Below are 17,726 nucleotides of genomic sequence, written 5' to 3' on the forward strand. Positions count from 1 at the left end.
CCCTTTTGTTTTTCTCGAATCAGTATGTAACAGTTACTCTTCTGCCAGCATTTTTACATTTGTAGAAATCTTTGACATTTCAGTGAGTCCAATGTAGTCCAATATATAGATATAAATATATATGGATATATATCTACATACAGCCACAGTTAAGTGATGTCATACTTATCTCTTGCACTGATTAAGACAAAGCATCATGAAGCGTACAGAAAGCTGTGTGAGGTTCAAATGCAGGTGTGAATGTGTTCATGATCACTGTGACGGTCTTCAGTGAACCCATGCTCGGCATACTGTCCACACACCACTCGTGCAACACCAGTGTTTCCTTCAGAGTGGATCCTCTTTGTTTTGTTTTGTTTTTTCTTTTGTTTTTGGTACAGATCATTAAAGCAAATTGTATATTTTTGGAGGAATGGCTGGTTTGGTGCGTCTTCCTTATGGCCGGAGACTCTCCCGCGACTGCTTCTCCCGCTGCCGCCGCTTCTTCACGAAGGCCTGGGCCGCCCGCTCTCCCCGCCTGGACTCCAGTAAACTCAGGATGCCGTCATCTGAGGGGGAAAATGAAAAAAACGAGAAGCCGAACGGGTTTTTCTGACACTTCGGTTGGAGCAGAGAACAGAACTAACGTGTATGAGGCGCCGACCACATCACATTTTCGAGTGAAAATGGAACATTTTAGTTCCATAGAAAACAGCTTTATATAGAATCCAGGATGTAATTTCTTTCCCCAATGCTGTGAATCTACTTCTGGAGGGTCATACCGTTAGGTTTGGGGTGCATCAGCGGCAGGCGTATTTGAGCAGGAGTGGCGTCTGGCTGCAAGCTCAGTCCGTCTGCCTCCCCTCCGGCCACTCCCGGGATGGCCTTCAAGGAGAGGAAGGCCTCGCCCTCGAAGTCGTCCATCCTCAAGGTGTCGTGATCCAGAACCGTGACCATCAGACAAGCCCCTTGAACCTGGCACTGTTCCAGGGAGATCAGGCTGCGAGATACATAAAAAAAAGTCCAAGGTCAGACGTGCACGTGCAGCAACGACCGCTTTGCGATCGAGCATGAAGGACTTACAATTCAAAGGACTCGTCGAAGAGGGGGTTGAGGTCGCAGCTCTTGATCTGGGTGCAGCGGGGCTCCACCAGGGGGAAGACGTGGTTGGGTTCAAGGGTCAGCTGCACAAACGGGTCACTGAGGCCTGGACAGATCGCGTCTCACCGTCAGTCGTTTGTCCCATGTCTGCTGCGACGCCCAGCCGCTCCGCAAAGCCTCACCGTTGGAGTCCATGGGCAGGAGGTTGACTGCGTTCAGCACCTCCACCCGGAGCCTCTGGTCGGACCTCCGGTAGGACGTGAGGAGGGTGACGGCGCCATATTTCTCTCCACTGAACACTTTCTGTCACGGAGAACAAAGACGGTCTGAACAAAGCAGAGGCATGAAGGCAGAAGAGTGGGAGGAGTTCTGGAAGACTGACCTGCTCCCATATTTTCCTTTCAAAGAACTTCTCGATCAGCTGTTGGCAGCTCATGGCGTTATGACTCAGGTGAGCTTTGAGAGTCTGGAGAGAGCGGAGGGAAGTCAGAGAGAGGAAGTGCAACTAAAGAATGCTGTCGGCTTCTACTGCAGGTTCCTTACCTTGTAGTCTTCAGAGTGGAGGGCGTTCAGAGGAAGTCCATTCCCCTCGGCATGAAAGCACTGCTCCAGACACTGAAATTCACACAGCGGGACGTCGCATCTCAGCTTTCTTTGAAACCACATCACAAGCCGATCAACCACGGGGTTGTGGACCCACCTGCAGCGTGTACAGCAGCCTCTGGCAGAACACCATCAGCCCCTCCTGCTGCGGATGATGAGTAGCGACCTGGTAGAGGATTTTCACCGAGTTATTCCACAGAGGGGTCAGGAGACTGGACAGAAGAGAGGAAAAAGCAATACCATCATCCTTCCTGACAAGATTTAGAGACACCAGAAAGGTTAAGGCAACAATAAAAGTGATGACCGCATGTCAGAATATCTGCAGTGAAAACTCAAAAGCCATCTGTGGATTAACCTTAAATCCACTGAGATACGATCAAGTGCGTCAAAGTTCAGTACCTGTTGAAGTTCTCCTGGACCAGGTTTTCATTCATGTAGTGCAGCTCTTGCTCCAGGTAGTGCATTAAAGGGGTTGCAGCCTAAAAAAATTAAAAAGATGTTGGATATGAAACAAACTTAGAAGCTAAAAGTTAAATAAAAACAGCAGAATTTAAGGTTCCTCACGTCCTCTGTGGACTTGGAGGGGATTCTCCGTCTGGTTGACATGCTTCTGACATGAGTCTCGATGTCTGTGTTTAACTGCAGGGTCCACAAATTTTATTTCACCGATGATAATATTTAACAGTGCCGTGTTTTTTGTTTTTTGTTTGTTTTTTTTAAAGCGATGACTGGTCAGCGATTTTTCATTATACCTGCTTCCCCAGAGTGTCCAGAGCGGAGCGGATCTCCCTTCCCAGGATGCTCTGGGCCTGCTGAAGCTGCGAGTGCAGTGTGTTGTTGAACTGACTCTCCCCGATGACGCTCTGGGTTCGATCCCGGAGGCCCGTCCAGTTCAGCTGCGTGGGCAGGCGGGTCAGCACGGAGCGCAGGTGCTCCAGGTCGTTCACCACCACGCACAGCTGCACAAAGGAAACGCGTTTCACACTCTGACGCTCCGCCGGATCGCTGCCTCGGCTGCGTCTGCTCACCATGTTGATGGCGCTGCCGTGGTCGGAGTTCTCGGACAGGATCCGGACTCGGTCTTTCAGGATGTGGCAGTAGTTCACCACAATCTTACACACATCCTGAAACAACATGGAGGTAAAAGACTGTGACCTGGGACAGGTGTGAGCTGTGTGTTGGTTTGTTATGTTAAAGAAAAAGGTGATACCTCGGTGAGTTTGACCATGAGCATGAAGGCCTCCTCGGGGTCGGGCCAGGCCAGCTGCTCCCACAGCTGGCAGATGGGCTGGACACAGGCCACCAGGTCCACGGCCGAGGAGCTGTGTTTGACCGGCACTGCTCCGGACTGCAGCGGCTGGAGCTGGCCGAACGGATCAGAGAGTCACGGTGCTGTCTGACGGGCGCTCGGAGGAGGAGGAGGAGATGTCTCCTACCTGGTCCACCTGCACGGCCCTCTCCACCCGGTCCTGAGTGGTGCTGAACGCCTGGTTGAGCCAATAAGGCAGAGCGTCTCGGAAGTGCTCGTGGAAGTTGGTGAGCTCCAGTAATCCCCTGAAAACATGGAAAAATCTTCATCTCGTGCTGTGGAACTGTTGGACTTTTGTCTATTTGGAGCTATAGAAGTAAAAATTTAATTGAATTTATACAATAGAAAATAACAGAGGCGAGGCTGAGCACCTTTTCTGCAGGAAGGCCTTGTCCTTGTGGATGGCCTGCAGGCTCAGGTAGACCGGAAACAGGCTGTTGGCCAGCGGCTGCTCCATCTGACCCTCCATCAGCGACAAGGTTTCCCGCACTTCTTTGGCAAGCTGTGGTGCGAATAGTGAGACGTGGAAATGTGAACGCACAAAAGAATAGGATGCTGTTTAAGATTTTCAATCCTACTTACCAGGGAGTCGAACTTCTGATAGATGACGGTGAACACATCAAGTTGCACAGCACTGTTGAGATTAAGAAAAAACATTTATTATTGAAAATGAAGTTATCTTCATCCTTTAAAACATTTTTTTACTCATCCCATTCTGTGAATATTTTGAGTTTTCTTTCACCTGACAAACACTCTGTTCCAGACGTCCTTGTTGTGCTTTATGTCCTCCTGCACCTCCACGATCAATCTGGAGAGGGCGCTCCCGATCTCTGACAGCTCCTGCCCGGCAGCAAGATCAGAGCAGTGAGATCAAGCGGACCAGACATTCACAGCTCCGTGTGCGCTGGGCTTTACCTTGGTCATGGGCTGGTGCAAACCCTTCTTCATCGAGAACCACTCCTGGGTGCCTCTCTGATGGAAGTCATTGTGTGAGTAAACGGACAGAGACGGCCTGAGCGTGTGAGAAATCGGAGCGATATTGTTTGGAGTTTGAGGACTGACCTGTACGGCATGGATGATCTCATCGTGGAGGTCAACGTTTGCCGGGTTCAGTTTCTGAAAAGCCTGAGTTTTGCAGATCTGTACCAAGATCCTGCAAAAAGCACATTCAGATTACAGATAATCCACAGTGTGAGTTCAAGGATAACGACTCTGATGGTCACTGGAACGCTTTTAACTATGAGTACCTGAGCAGAGTGTGCAGTTTTGGTGTAGCATTGGGAACTGGGAGAAATATATCTCTGTATTTGGCCACGAGACACAGTCCGTACTGCAGGAAACCGTGAAGAGAGTCCTCCAGTTCCTGTTTCTGGTAAGAGAGAACAACACCTTTCTCAACACTCATTTGAGCCACATTATTACCCTGACAGGCCAGACAAATAAAGCACCATTCTGGACCACAAAACGCTGCTGTCTTGCATTGAATTCTGGTGTTAACACGTGATGATTAATCTTGGATCACATTAAATGCATTTTTAGGTGACCGATATGAAATGTGGATCCAATAAACTCGAATGACTTAATTCCATTAAATGAGTTAGGACTAGTGTCATCAGGACGTTGGTGTTTGGTAATTTGTGGTGGAATTTTTGTTTTGCAAGTGACAGACGTGGAGCATTCGCATGAGATTAAGGTCACAGACATCCTCCACAATTACTACAACTCACCAGTCGCCACAGGTCCTGGGTGAGAGTGTCCGGGTATACCTGGTTCCTGTTCAGGCCTGATGGTTTGCATGACTACACCCTTTTGATACTACAGGAAGACACATGATTGCTTCCCATTTTATTCAGTTCCGTGCAACTCTGACGTCTCCTGCTCAAATTTTCACTTCTTTTATGTAGCGCTAGAGTCGTACACGTCACTGTTCCTCAGAGCTGTTGAAGGCTGCGTGCTCGTGATATCCATGAGGCGTTGAATTGGACGTGTCTCCAGGCATTTTCCCTCATCATGTTTGAGTGAATGTAGTGCATGGCTCATGAGACTGAGCTGGAGTACAGCCTGGGTCTTCAGCTTGAGTCTGTTTTGGTGTTGTGTTCACAGCTACTCTGAATCATAGTCGTTTTTGTGTGTAAAACTAATTCTGCATGAAAAAAATGGCTTAAGAATCTACTGGGAGAACAATAAATCAAAATAGAGAGCATTTGTTTTCAATAATTTTGAAAAAAGTACATTAAATGTAGACTGAAGTGTTGAGTGTGTCCATTAATAAGAAGGTAAAAACTTAACAGGCCAAACTGGAAGTGAGTACCTGTTGGTAGGGCAGCTCCTGCTGATGCCAGTGGTACTCTATGCTGGTGATCTGCTGGAACAGCACGGACGAGTCCACCTCCAGGCTCTGGTACAGCTTGCTGTAAGCTACCCACTTCCTGTCAATGGTACGCACACAACCGAAACTCACCGAGAACCGAAACACACAATGAATGACACCTTCTTCACGTTAAACAGTGACACCGTTGAAAATACCACGCACTGCAATGTTCGCGAACAGTTTTTGCAATATTGGTTTACTGTGATAATACCTGAGACTTACTGGTAAATATACAGAGTTTTAGCAATTTGATGTCAAGTTAAAAAAAGTTTCAGTAGTTGTCATGCTAACCAGTCGGTGTTGGTGCCTATTTGAGGCTCAACTGGACACAAGAGTGAATTTATACATCATTATGTACAAAGTGGTTTCATCAATCTAAACAGGCTAATCTAATTTGATAATATCTGTAAATATCTGCGGTAACAGTGGTTCAGAAAAAGGGGTCAAATAAGGGATGTGAATCCACTTCAGGGATCTGAGATTAAAATAAATAAATCATATGTTGGTCATTACTGACGGTTTGCCCTGACTAGGCAGATAGTAGAACAAGGTCCCCTGAAAACGATTTGTTTTTCCATTTTCATTTCAGGAAAGGTTTTGCATTAACAAAGCATCATGATGTCCATTTGAACGGAAACTGCCGAGAGGCGACGCGGTTAGCATGCCAGGCCACATCGCAAGGTTGCATTCCCCCCCTATTTCCATGGAGTTTGAGCAGTTTTCAGAAAGTTGCGTTTTCAGTGGCCCCAGCACCGCTGTCGTGTAAACGGACCCCAAAACACAGCAAATCTTTTACATTTTCGCTTGAAAACATTATTATCAAAAAAAAGCTTCATTGTCTGAAAAATGGCAAAGAACCACTGCTTGTTAATACATTTCACACTGCATGTGAAAACAGTTTTTCTTCTATATTTTGTTAAATACGCTGCAAGTCTTGGTCCCACAGTCCTGCTAAAACTTTAGCAGACAAGCGTGTGAAGTGAAGCAACTTACGCCAGATCCTGAAGAAAAGGTGAGAGGTCATTCTGGGTGGCGTAGAGTTCCAGCAGAGTCTGAGCCTCGCCGCTCAGCTCTCCTTTCCACGGAGCAGAACTCTGAGAGAACAACAGATTTAAGAGAGCCAAACTACTATATAACATCAGCATCTATACAGCACGACTCATTCATACATCTGAGAACAGGTCAAGACCGTTTGTTCTTCATAGTCAAAAATTTTAAAAAACAGTGGATAATGCTACCTTTTGCTTGGAGATGAAGGCCTGGACAAACTGCTGCAGAATCCCGCAGTAGTTGATGTAAGCGCTTCGACCAGCACTCAAAGTACCGTCTCTCTGTTAGCGACACAACACACAAGCAAGTCTGAACGTTTTCCCACACCGGCACGCATCGTGCAAATATCAGGCCTGACGCCTGAAACAAAAACGTCGTCTCTCACACTGTGTCCTCAAATCCACTTCCTCTTTTTTTAACTAATTCGTCAATTAAATACCAAGTAGTGCACTTTTCTTACTAAGGTTTTTAACCAAAATGTCAGAAAGGATTTACAGCTTTATGGATGAATTTGAGCTTGAGGTGGCACTGGCCGCGGTCAGGGTACGTCTCCGTCCGGGGCTCCAGGTTGTACCAGTTGTCTTCAGTGGAGTGAAGATCCTATGAAGCGGTGATAAGAATGAAAACTGGACTGGTGGGACAGCAAAATGTGAAATTATGGAAGGAAAACAGGAAGGTCTACTACCTGTAGTTTTAGGACAACACTTCCCAAAAAGTCGTCTGTGCCTTTCTCCTTTTTGGCCTCCTTGATCATTCTGAATCAGTACAATGAGAAACAATAAGCTTCTCTTCTTTAAAACTTCATGTTAAAGGGCTACAATAATAAAAAATAAACCTTAACTACTAGAAAAGTAAAACATGATAATGCAGGCAAATTTTTTTTAAAGATTTTAAGGTGTTGGGTGGGACTAAATAGCTAAAACTGCTAAAATAGCTCAAAATCACAAGCAGAAGTTAAAAAAAAGACTGAAAAAAATCAAAATGGCTAAAAGTCTTCAAACAACTGAAACATTTACATTTGGCGGAAAGGCAAAAACAAAAAGAAGAAGAAAAAACATAAAAAAAACTAAAACTGCCAAAAATATTTACTAAATTTACCAAATTATGTAGAAACTTTCTAAATGCAGCCATGGATACAGTATTTGTAGGAATATAAAACCTATTAATAAAACTGTCTTCTATATTTTGTTTGCTATAGACAAATTTTCTTTTGGTAGGAATTCCAGATCCCTGTTATAAGTCACAGAAAGAGTATCCTACCTCCTTAAACTATTTAGGTTGGTTTTGATTTCCTCCAGTTTCTGAGAGAGCGACACCTCTTCATCCTTATCCCTGCCACAGACAAACTCATTGACGTGAATGTGAAGCAGAAAATGATTTGAAACAACTCAATGTCAAGCGCGCCACGTTTTCCTCACCACATCTCAAGGTGGAAACTGGCACTTATGTCTTCAAACTCTCTGTAGAGGGGACGCAAATGAGGATTAATGTTAATTTCAGAGTTTTTCAGGGAAAAAGACTCCTAACCTTTGACTCACAGAATAAAGGTTTGGTTCCAGATGGGGTTTAGGGTCTGTTTCTTTATGTCCGTCTGGTAGATTTTGTCATGTGACGCAGCATCCTTGACCACGGATTTACTGGGTTTGGCTCTGGAGCGGCGGGTCTGACTCTCCTGCTCGTCTTCCAGGATGGTCAGCAGACAGTATGGGTCGCTGAAACCTGGTGCACAAAGAAATCAACCTTTTACGGAAGAACAAACAGAGTGAGAGATGCAGAATTTCGGGAGGGTGAACTTTCACCTCTCTACAAGGTCACCACTGGAGGGCGCCATGATGAATACTACCGACTCGCACACACACTATATGTCTTTGAGACCGATAAAACTTGCTATTAAGTTGGACGTCGCAAAATGACGAAATCCGTTAAAGAGCTCACCACTGACATCTTTACCCAGGATTCCCTTGGCTTCCTTTACGGTGGCCATCAGACAGTACACCGGGGCCTGTCGGCGTCAAACAGATAAGACAAAAAATTATACAGCCGGGTCAAACATAATGGTTGCATGTTTTCCCCCCGCAGGAAAGGTGGTGGAAAATTAGCTTCCTTGTATGAAATCTATAAATAAATACGAGGGGTCTCTAACAGGGCAAGAGTGCAAAAAAAACCCCTGCCCACTTCTTTTTCTCACCTCTGTGTTCTGCACTTTTTCCATCAGGTCTTCGTGCTCTGACTCGGTCATAGTGAAAGCCTTTCAGAGGAGGGAGACAAAATCAGCCAAAGACCGCAGCGTTATCGGCGCTGATATGTGCTGAGCCGAGCTGTTTACCTCCCTGATGTACTGGTGCAGCTGAGCGTCTGTGAAAACCTCAGCTGACGACGGTTTGCCCATCTTATGTGTGACGGTGTACAGCAGCTCCTTATACAGCGGCTTCAGCTTGGAACAGAAACAAAAACAAAAAAAGACTGAAGACCGCAAAAAAAAAACAACAACCCTATTTCCAAAAACACTTAACCAACAACTGATTGTACCTCCTGCTCTTTGTGTCTCCTGGCTTTCTCCTCCGGATTTTCATCGCTTTTGAAATCCTAAAGGCAACAGGATTTTCTGAATGACTCTGGTAATCAGATAATTGTCGTCTAAGATCATGTCTCATCACTTACCCTCTTCTCTTTAAATTTCCTCGTCTGCGCCAGTTTACGGCCAGGTGCAACCTAGACAAGAAGCAGAAAAAGTAAGATGAAATCAGAGAATAGTGCAGTGCAAATAAACAACAGCACCACCGAGTGGCCTACCATGTTAACTACATCACGTTCAGCATTTCTGCCGTTTCCATGTAAACGGACATCGTTTTCAACACGTTGCCGTGTAAATGCATTTTTTTTTTGTTTTTTTAGCAATATTACCTTTGTTTTTTTAAACCATTTTAATCGAGGGAAAAAGTCATGTTTAAAAATGAACTGTTGTAAAAACAACATTGAAAAAAAAATGATAGAATGTTTATTTCCATATAATGTTCCAGAAGCTTCATGGAGCCACTAGAGATGAGCTGAAGAGCCACATGTGGCTCCAGAGATGCAGGCTGCACCGGATCTAAACCTGTTATTCCCCAGACTGGCCCTCATCTCAAAGTGTAGATAAAAACATTAAACACAAAGTAAAGAAAAAAGGCAACATCTGAAAAAGGAGAAGTGCAGTCTGTGGCTGATGTGTGGTACCTGTCTGGGTCGTGGTGAGTCGTGTTCCTGGGAAACAGAAGGCAAAGGTGCTCATGTTTGAATACAATAAAACGAGAATAACCAGCGTAGGGAAATGGTGCAGGCAAATAAGACAGAATGAAACGGTAAATTTGTGGTGCATTCGTCTCATAATTTGTCTTCACTGCCAGATCTCAAGAAGAAACACTGCGACGGGGTGAACTTCCTCTATTGCTTTATAATGAAACTTACTCAGAGGCAACAGTGAGACAAAAAAAAACAGTCAATGACCAAAGCAGGAAAATCGCACACGCACACGCGCACACACACACACACCAAACGTGTTGACTGCAAACAGATACAAACACACACTGCATGAGTTCATTCTCATCTGATCCAAAACATCCTGACTCACAGTCACAGCATCTTCAAATAACCACTCCGACCACGTGAGTCAACTTGAGGATTTTTCATTCTTTTCTTTTTAAATACTGTAGTGCTGAAAGTTTGCTCTGTTTTTATCTTTTGAGGTTTCATAAATTAATGAAACCCTGAAAATAAACCAAAATCTCATTTGAATTTTGTGAAAATCAAAAGCAAAATATTTGTCTTGGTCAAGTTCTATGTAGAAATGTTTAACGTTTCCCCATATTTGGCTGTCCTCCCATCTACATGTGACATACGTGGTTGATAAGTTGATGGCAGATAAACTTATGCAAACACTGAGTATACACCAACATGTACTTTCCAAGCAGATGATGAGGCTTACCTGTTTATTTGTTTGCAGCTGATTATCTCCCATTCTGGCAGGTTTGATATTATGATGCTGCTACCTGATGGCTGGACTGCTGCCTGATGGGACGGTGTTCTCTATGTGTGTGTGTGTGTGTGTGATATGGGGAAGCTGTGTGCGCAATGTGTTTCGATGAAACATCGCACTGAAGCCGGAAGTCATCACTTCCTGTAGAAGGTGGTAACGTCAAGAGCTGTGACTGATGGGTTTTTCTTAGCCCAGCACCCTGCATTGAGTTTGACTCAGACTTTATAAAACTGGATTATTTGTTTGTGTATCGGTCTGTTTGAACTGTTACCACAGAGTTTACGACAACTCTCAGATCAGGTGCAATGTCACATGACATACTAATAACCACAGCTGAACGAGAGAGTGAAGCTGTGTTTAATGTGAGACAGTCCATCTGCGGCTCGCTGTTAGCTTTTACTTTTGTGCCTTTAGGGAGCTTGTTTACTTGGTCAAAGCACTCTGTGTGATCATATTTACAGACATCTAACACTACCTGCTATTTTCTGGCTCTGTTTTGAAACATAAGTATTTCTACAAGCTGTACAAGACATTCATTATCATGTTTTAGTAAACTATTGTGTTATGGTAAGTCAATGCTTTATTAATGCAAATTATTAGTATTTTTAATGTCATCCTCAAGGGAACAGTTTCACAGTGGATTGAACAAGCACTGCTGGACAAAATGAAAAGATCAATATTTATATGGCCTCTTGTATACAGTTTATCTTTATGTGATAATTCAAGATTGAGCCCACATAATGCTTCAATGTTAAAATAGTGATTTAATAACCTTTAAATTCAAACCTTAAAGTTTTTCTTTGCTGTAATGCAGACTATGCCTGATGAAAAATGTTTATATTTTCACAAAACCAAAAATTTACAATAAATGACTCCAATATCAACATAAAGCATAATCTATTGGTACAGTGAAATGCGTAAAACCTCTTGCGTTTCGACCCATGGACCTTATATTTGACACACCTGGTTTAGATTGTGGGGGACAAAGGTCAAACAGATTTGCCCTATTTTCACAGTAGGGACCCTAACTATGAGAAAGTGATAAAGATTGAAGTTTTACAAGGCTGCACCTTAAACCCACTACTGAATGTAAACTCTAAGACAATTTTGTCATTGACAATAATAAGCAGAGGGAGTCACAATTTGGATCTCAACCACCAAACTGGCAATAATCATGAACTTACCATTAGATGTCATAATAAAACGATATTACGGTTGTTGTAATTGAGAGCGAAGGCAAAGTTGTGGTTTTATCCTCCTCCTGTTCACTGTGTGTCCAGTACGGGTCTGTATAAGCAAAAAGCGCTTTATGCTTTATTACTATAAGTAAGTTACTCTCACCTGAAAAAAAAGGCTTCTCATTAACAGGAAGCGGCAAGTTCAAAGGCTAAAACACGTGCTGCTGCTATTGGCTGATTCAAACCGCATGGGTTATTGGTAAGCAACTCGATGAATGAATGAATGAATGAATATTTCATTGATGTATTTATTGATTAAACAGAGCCCCCTGTTTGCCTTACCTGAACAATGTGTCTCTATCACCATTAGCTAAACTGATCAGAACAGAGGTCAGTTTGATTGGAACTGAAGAACCAGCTGAATAGAGGATGGATGTCAATGCTAAGAAGTGATCATAACTTCACATTGATTTGACTCTCGATTGCAATACCTCAGGCTGAACGGCTTCCCACTCATCTTTCACAAGTAAGAGGGTGTTTCTGCAACCTGTTAGATCTCCTGTCATTGAGTCATTCTGAGAAATCAGTTCCTGTTAAAGGCCTGGATTACTGTATATGTAGAAAACAAACTGTAGAACAAAAAATGCAGTTTGTATCATGACTAGTTTGTTTTACAACACCATTGGACCTACTGTTCTCTTCAATAACCTGCAGCTTGTTGAGAGACGCTTCTCTATCCGTTAAAAGGATAAGATTATTTTTGCTAAAAAAAAATACAGGGATTAAGTTAGGATTTAAGTAAGTACACATAGTAAGCCACGCAAAGATATATTTATAAATACAGATATGCATTATGTTTAGTAATTGTGGGTAAAATGTTAAATAGAATTTAATATTTTTCTTAACATTGGAAAGACGTATTATAGCCAGACAGATAATAAAGAACAGATTATCTTTATCATTCCTGTTTTATTCATTGCTGACTATCGAGTGTGATACTTGAGACAACATGACATGAAAGAGCATAACACAACACAACATACCATAACAAAACATACCACAAAACAACATGAAATGACATGTTATAACACAAAACAACATGAAATAACATGCTAGAACACAAAAATAACACAAAACAACATGGCATGACATAACTTAACACAAATGAACACAACCTGACATAATATAATACAAAACAAAACACAAGACAACACAGCATGGTATAACACAAAATCACAACACAATCCATCTGAAATAAGAGCATTAGGAACAAATAAAAACTTTAATGTGGTAATCTCAGCTTAAATGGTTTTAGGCTGTATTTCAAAAAGCTAAGGAAATAACGTAATTATCAAGAACATTGTTCTGGAAATTGTAATTTAATAGTAATATTAGTATAATACTGAAAATGCAGCAACACACACGCAGAAAAAACATGATGCATACTTTAAATGTGTGTTTAACAGTTGGATGTAAACATAAAGCAACATAAATATATGTGTTTGTGTATTGTGAGGCATTTTCCAGAATTTACGTGCGTCTGACGTCATCCGCGGACGTGCCTCGCTGCGTGGGGCGGAAGAGCAGGTGCAGTCCAGTCCATCACAACAGCCGCTGTCAGCAGCACAGACGCCGTTGACCGAGCCTGGCCGGGGGCCCGCAGATCCCGCTGATCCGTGTTCGTTCCCGGAGGAAAAACCGTCGACATGACTCTGAACCAGAACCAGTCGGAGTCCGGCGGAGTGATCATCAACAACAGTGAGAGGTAACGACCGCGTCACCGCGCGACGTTTAACGGGCTTAGCTCGAGGCGCTTCACCGTTAACCACCGTTAACTTTAACTATTAATTCAATTTCTTGTTAGTCACGAAGTTACTTGAAATCCCGCATTTTTAACAACGTTCCAACATTAACACGGCTGTTTTGCACCCACCTCACTGAGCTCTAATTCTTAACTTTTAGCATCTGTCATGTTAAAACTGTTGGGGCGGCTGGATTTTAATTATTTAAGATTATATTTTAACTGAATTAAGTGCTCTACGATAAGTGATATGTTAGCCGAACTGACAAGCTTCATTCTAGTAATTGCTGGACGGCACTGAATAAACTATAAAGTGCTTTGAAATGAGAGCTGCGGTGATGTATTGAAGCGCCGTGTTTCATGGTGGAGTATGGCGTCTCCCCCTGCAGAACCGGGTCTGGGCCTTCAACCTGTTATATCACCGCTGCAGGCTTTCCACGCCAAATTTCTTTATTTGGCAAATGTGATCAACTCCAGTAATGGCTTTTTTTTTTTGTAAACGTGGTACTAACCTTTGTCACATCAACAGAGTTGCCACTGTGTGTGTGTAAACATCACAGACTCTTCCAGAACAGCCTAAAGATAAACCCATTACAGCTACCCCAAAACCAGTAGTCCGCTTTGTCACTGGATGACCTGCAAGCCTAATGGTTTTACTTTAAAGCAACTGATGAGCTGTAGTTAGTAACAGTTGCACAATAACACAGTGATCTCATTTTTAAGCCGTGAGACTCAAAGGTTACTGAAGTGGAGCCCGAGTCGATTCATTGATCAAACATAATCCCCGTTTGTTGGATTGTTGTAACAGTGTTTTGTGTTTCCGTGTCTCTCACCAGTGTGTTAATGGATTATGATAATGTGGAGCTGGTTTTCTGCGACGCCGACAGCCTGCCTGAAGCTTTCAGAAAGAGCAAGAAGGGCAGCATCTACCTAACTCCATACAGGGTGAGGGGCAAAACCCAGAAGTGAAGTCTGGAAAAACAACATTTCTGTACTACATCAGGGGTGTCGAACTCACTTTAGTCCAGACGCCACATACAGCCCAGTTTAATCTTGAGTGGTCACTGTTGTTTTCTTCCCAGGTGATCTTCCTGGCTAAAGGCCGAGATGCGCTCCAGTCCTTCATGATGCCTTTCTATTTGATGAAGGGATGCGAGGTCAAACAACCTGTTTTGGGAGCCAATTACATCAAGGGCACCGTCACTGCAGAGCCCGGAGGTAGGCAGACCGTGTGCACAAATCAGCGTGCATAATATAATCCCAAAATTAATTAAGGGAGTTTCTGAGAGAAGTTTTTTGTGCTGTTAAGAAACTATGTGCTTTACAATTAAAATTTCTATGGCAAATCAAATTTAGCTAAATTACCATAATACCAAAAAGGAGAATCTCTCACCGCCATAGGCTTTCATTACTGCTATGACTAAAACGTGGTCTCTTGCTTGTGCTCCCCGTCTTCCAGGTGGCTGGGAGGGCAGTGCTACGTTCAAGCTGGTCTTTGCTGCAGGAGGCGCCATAGAGTTTGGCCAGTACATGCTGCAGGTTGCTGCTCAAGGTAGGAAAATAAGGAAGCAGCTAACAAACGTGGTATTTGTCTTATAATGAGGCCTCGATCGATTTGAACATCAATGACTGTTCTGATTTCAGCCTCCAGGGGCCAGCCTGTGACTCCTGGCTTCGGTGGATGCCCCTACATGGCAAACGGGGCCTATGCTTACCCTCCTCCCCCCGCCAACGGAATGTACCCCACAGGACCCCCGCCTGGCTACTCTTACCCCAACCCTCCTCCTGCAGGTAGGATTTTAAAAGGACATCGATTTCAAAACGTTGTGGTGTGAACACACACACACAAAAAAAGACGCATTTTCACTTGAAATGTATAAGCGAGGCCTAAACTCTTTGGTCCTGTCACCCAGGCGGGTTCTACCCCAATCCTCCAGCATTTGATGCGTCAGCGGCCTACATACCCCCTCCTCCTTACTCTGCTCCTCTGGGTCAGCAGCCCCCTCATGACCCAGACCTCCCCTCCTCTGCAGCAGGTGGGTGTCAGAAGATATGATGCTTATTTCTTGCATTTGGAAGCGGAGAATGCTTTCCATTGCGAAAACAGTTCTGTTCTGATTTTCTTTTCATGTGAATTGTAATTGAATATGAATTGATTTGTGCCACATTGCCGTGGCAGTCTGACAGAACCAACAGTTGTCAAAGACATTCCCTCTGCTGCCTTTGTTCCACTGCATTAAAAGTCCATCTGTTATCCATCTCTGTCACATCTCTCCTCTCCTGAGGCTTGATCAGAGCCGCCAGTCTCGTATATCTCACCGTTTACCTAAAAAGTCTTGTTTAATTAATGCTCTCCTCTCTCTCTCCCTCCCTCCCAGCGGAGGCCAAAGCAGCTGAGGCAGCAGCGAGTGCCAGCTGTGCCACGCTGCCTCCCACACATGTGTACCTGCCACAGGTGAGCCAGCTGCCCGGCATGTCTTTCTCTAAATTAAATTAAACACAACACTTGTCACTGGCAGTACACCCAGTTTTGGGGTAAAATGCTGAACTATGTCCAAATTCTCCCTCTACTTCCACAGCGAGCTTTTTTCCTTGCACAGATACGATCCTGAACAACCGCTCGGATCCTGATTGGCGTCATCACCAGAATATATCTGGATGATGCTAGTATTGCTTATTGATGCACATTTGAGCCGTTTCCACCTCTATTACGGTGGAGGTTGACATTGTGCAATCAAACTTGCTGCTGTGTCCATGTGACACAGTGCTGCAGCTAATAGATATGTCAGATAACTAAACTCGCATTCTGTAAAGGCCTTAACACACCTCACCATTTGGAGTACGGTGGAGGCAGCATCATGATGAAGGGCTGCTTTGCCACCCCAGTGTCAGGACTATATGCAGTCATAGAGAAGAAATGAATTCTCAAACTTATTGAAGGACATTGCAGGATAATGACAGGGTTCAGTTACACTGTGAATGTTTAACGGCCGCGTGTAATGAAGATGTGAACTATTAGACGTGTCCAGTTGTCCACCCAACCTCGAGCTGTTTGACTTTATTCTCGAACACAAGGTTAAACTTCAGTGCTTTTGTTGTTGTTTCAAAACAAACTTTCCCTCCTCTTCCAGGACAAGCCTCCTCCCTACTCTCCTCCAGAGGACAAGAAGAACCAGTAGAACTGCTCGATCTCGCCCTCCTTCCTACCCGACCATCTTGTTTTTCATTCCGTTAACTGAACACGGGGAGGATGTCGAGATCGCCGAGCCTCCTCACGGTTCATTCCCTTTTAGTCTCACACCTCCTCTCGTTCCACGGCTCTCCTGCCTCCGCCTGTAGGCACTTAGCTTTTTTTTCCATTGTTTTAATAGTGGGAATCAACTTCATTCTGTGCGGAGGCATCTTTACTTTATGGAAAGCAGCGAAGAAGATGATTTGACAGCAGCTTTTGCGAGGCGAGATAGATCAGGTCAATGCAGTCAGGATTTTAGGTTTATCTGCCTTCAAGTGTCCCGAGAAACTTCAGATTGCAGTGCTGCAAAGATCAATTTTAATTTTCTACGACGTAACGGTGTTCCTCGCTTCGCTCACCCGACCAGAGGCCAGCTGGATGCAGTCTTTTATTTTTCTATGATTTGTGTGTACAGGCTTTTAATATGTAGACTTCTAAAAGTATTTTCTCAAAAACACTAACCGATGTGATAAATAGCTTTTGTAATGAGGGTTTTGGGGGGTGGCCGGGGGGGGGGGTGGCCGTTATGAGTCCGGTTCTGCCGTGACACGTTTTACCGGAGAGGGATTAGAGCGGCGTAGAGCCCCCGCAGTGAATCCCTGATCCTGGATTAGAGCAGATAGAAGGAGGGCTGCCAGAGCTCCGGAGGGAGGGAGGGAGGGGGGGGATTATCTTTAATAATGGGCAAGAGCGGAGCAGTCGCCCAATGATGTCACTTCCCGTCATTTGATAAAACGGAACACTGATCCCTGTCGTCCATCCAGCCCCTCACCATGATGGGATTTCTCACTTTGATGCATCTTTTCTCGTGGTCGTTAGCTTAACTGTCGGAGGTCCGTCTGTCGATCTGATGCGAGCGCTCTGCGGCCGAGCTTCTACTCTTCCTTCCTCTGTGGTCACTAATCTGTAAACTGTATCTGTGGCACATCCGTGGCTGATTCTTTGCACTTTGAAGCAAAACGCTATGCATCGGGCCCCCGTTTGCTCTGTCATGACTGTGTGTTCGATGAAATTAAAAGTTCTGTATTTATTCCACTAATTTATTGAAATATCTCATGTGTAACGGTTCAAGTACGAAAAACAAAGC

General features: G+C 44.1%; 2 protein-coding genes across 2 annotated transcripts; one reads left to right on the top strand and one right to left on the bottom strand.

Moving 5' to 3' along the window:
- Positions 1-347: 347 nt before the first annotated feature.
- On the bottom strand, positions 348-10,506 carry unc13d (unc-13 homolog D (C. elegans)). Its single transcript, XM_030098590.1, has 34 exons — positions 10,378-10,506; positions 9,630-9,656; positions 9,075-9,125; positions 8,943-8,999; positions 8,740-8,847; positions 8,602-8,661; positions 8,349-8,415; positions 7,952-8,132; positions 7,832-7,873; positions 7,674-7,745; positions 7,099-7,168; positions 6,909-7,013; positions 6,602-6,694; positions 6,357-6,457; positions 5,304-5,421; positions 4,240-4,361; positions 4,055-4,145; positions 3,908-3,964; positions 3,735-3,832; positions 3,575-3,626; positions 3,364-3,494; positions 3,120-3,237; positions 2,894-3,046; positions 2,712-2,807; positions 2,436-2,642; positions 2,248-2,322; positions 2,083-2,162; positions 1,781-1,895; positions 1,624-1,695; positions 1,463-1,546; positions 1,263-1,383; positions 1,063-1,186; positions 762-979; positions 348-548 (listed from the first exon to the last, which is right to left on the bottom strand). The coding sequence occupies exons 1-34, from the start codon at positions 10,408-10,410 to the stop codon at positions 436-438; spliced, it is 3,312 nt and encodes a 1,103-aa protein (XP_029954450.1). The 5' UTR covers positions 10,411-10,506; the 3' UTR covers positions 348-435.
- A 2,676-nt stretch (positions 10,507-13,182) lies between these two features.
- On the top strand, positions 13,183-17,720 carry wbp2 (WW domain binding protein 2). The gene is made up of 8 exons (XM_030098490.1): positions 13,183-13,371; positions 14,244-14,352; positions 14,490-14,625; positions 14,867-14,959; positions 15,052-15,198; positions 15,321-15,443; positions 15,786-15,862; positions 16,539-17,720. Exons 1-8 carry the CDS (start codon positions 13,313-13,315, stop codon positions 16,584-16,586), a joined length of 792 nt encoding a protein of 263 aa, XP_029954350.1. The 5' UTR covers positions 13,183-13,312; the 3' UTR covers positions 16,587-17,720.
- The last annotated feature ends 6 nt before the right edge of the window (positions 17,721-17,726 follow it).

Source organism: Salarias fasciatus, chromosome 8 (assembly GCF_902148845.1).
Source record: "Salarias fasciatus chromosome 8, fSalaFa1.1, whole genome shotgun sequence".
Classification (NCBI taxonomy): domain Eukaryota; kingdom Metazoa; phylum Chordata; class Actinopteri; order Blenniiformes; family Blenniidae; genus Salarias; species Salarias fasciatus.

Excerpts from the sequence above, each read along its gene's own strand:
- unc13d (XM_030098590.1), bottom strand. The coding sequence starts at position 10,410 with ATGGGAGATAATCAGCTGCAAACAAATAAACAG. Across the intron at positions 3,495-3,574 it reads ATCAGAAGTTCGACTCCCTG|CTTGCCAAAGAAGTGCGGGA; the intron begins GTAAGTAGGATT and ends TTCGCACCACAG. Across the intron at positions 1,896-2,082 it reads GTCCAGGAGAACTTCAACAG|TCTCCTGACCCCTCTGTGGA; the intron begins GTACTGAACTTT and ends TCTTCTGTCCAG.
- wbp2 (XM_030098490.1), top strand. The coding sequence starts at position 13,313 with ATGACTCTGAACCAGAACCAGTCGGAGTCCGGCGGAGTGATCATCAAC. Across the intron at positions 14,960-15,051 it reads GCTGCAGGTTGCTGCTCAAG|CCTCCAGGGGCCAGCCTGTG; the intron begins GTAGGAAAATAA and ends TTCTGATTTCAG. Across the intron at positions 15,444-15,785 it reads CCTCCCCTCCTCTGCAGCAG|CGGAGGCCAAAGCAGCTGAG; the intron begins GTGGGTGTCAGA and ends CCTCCCTCCCAG.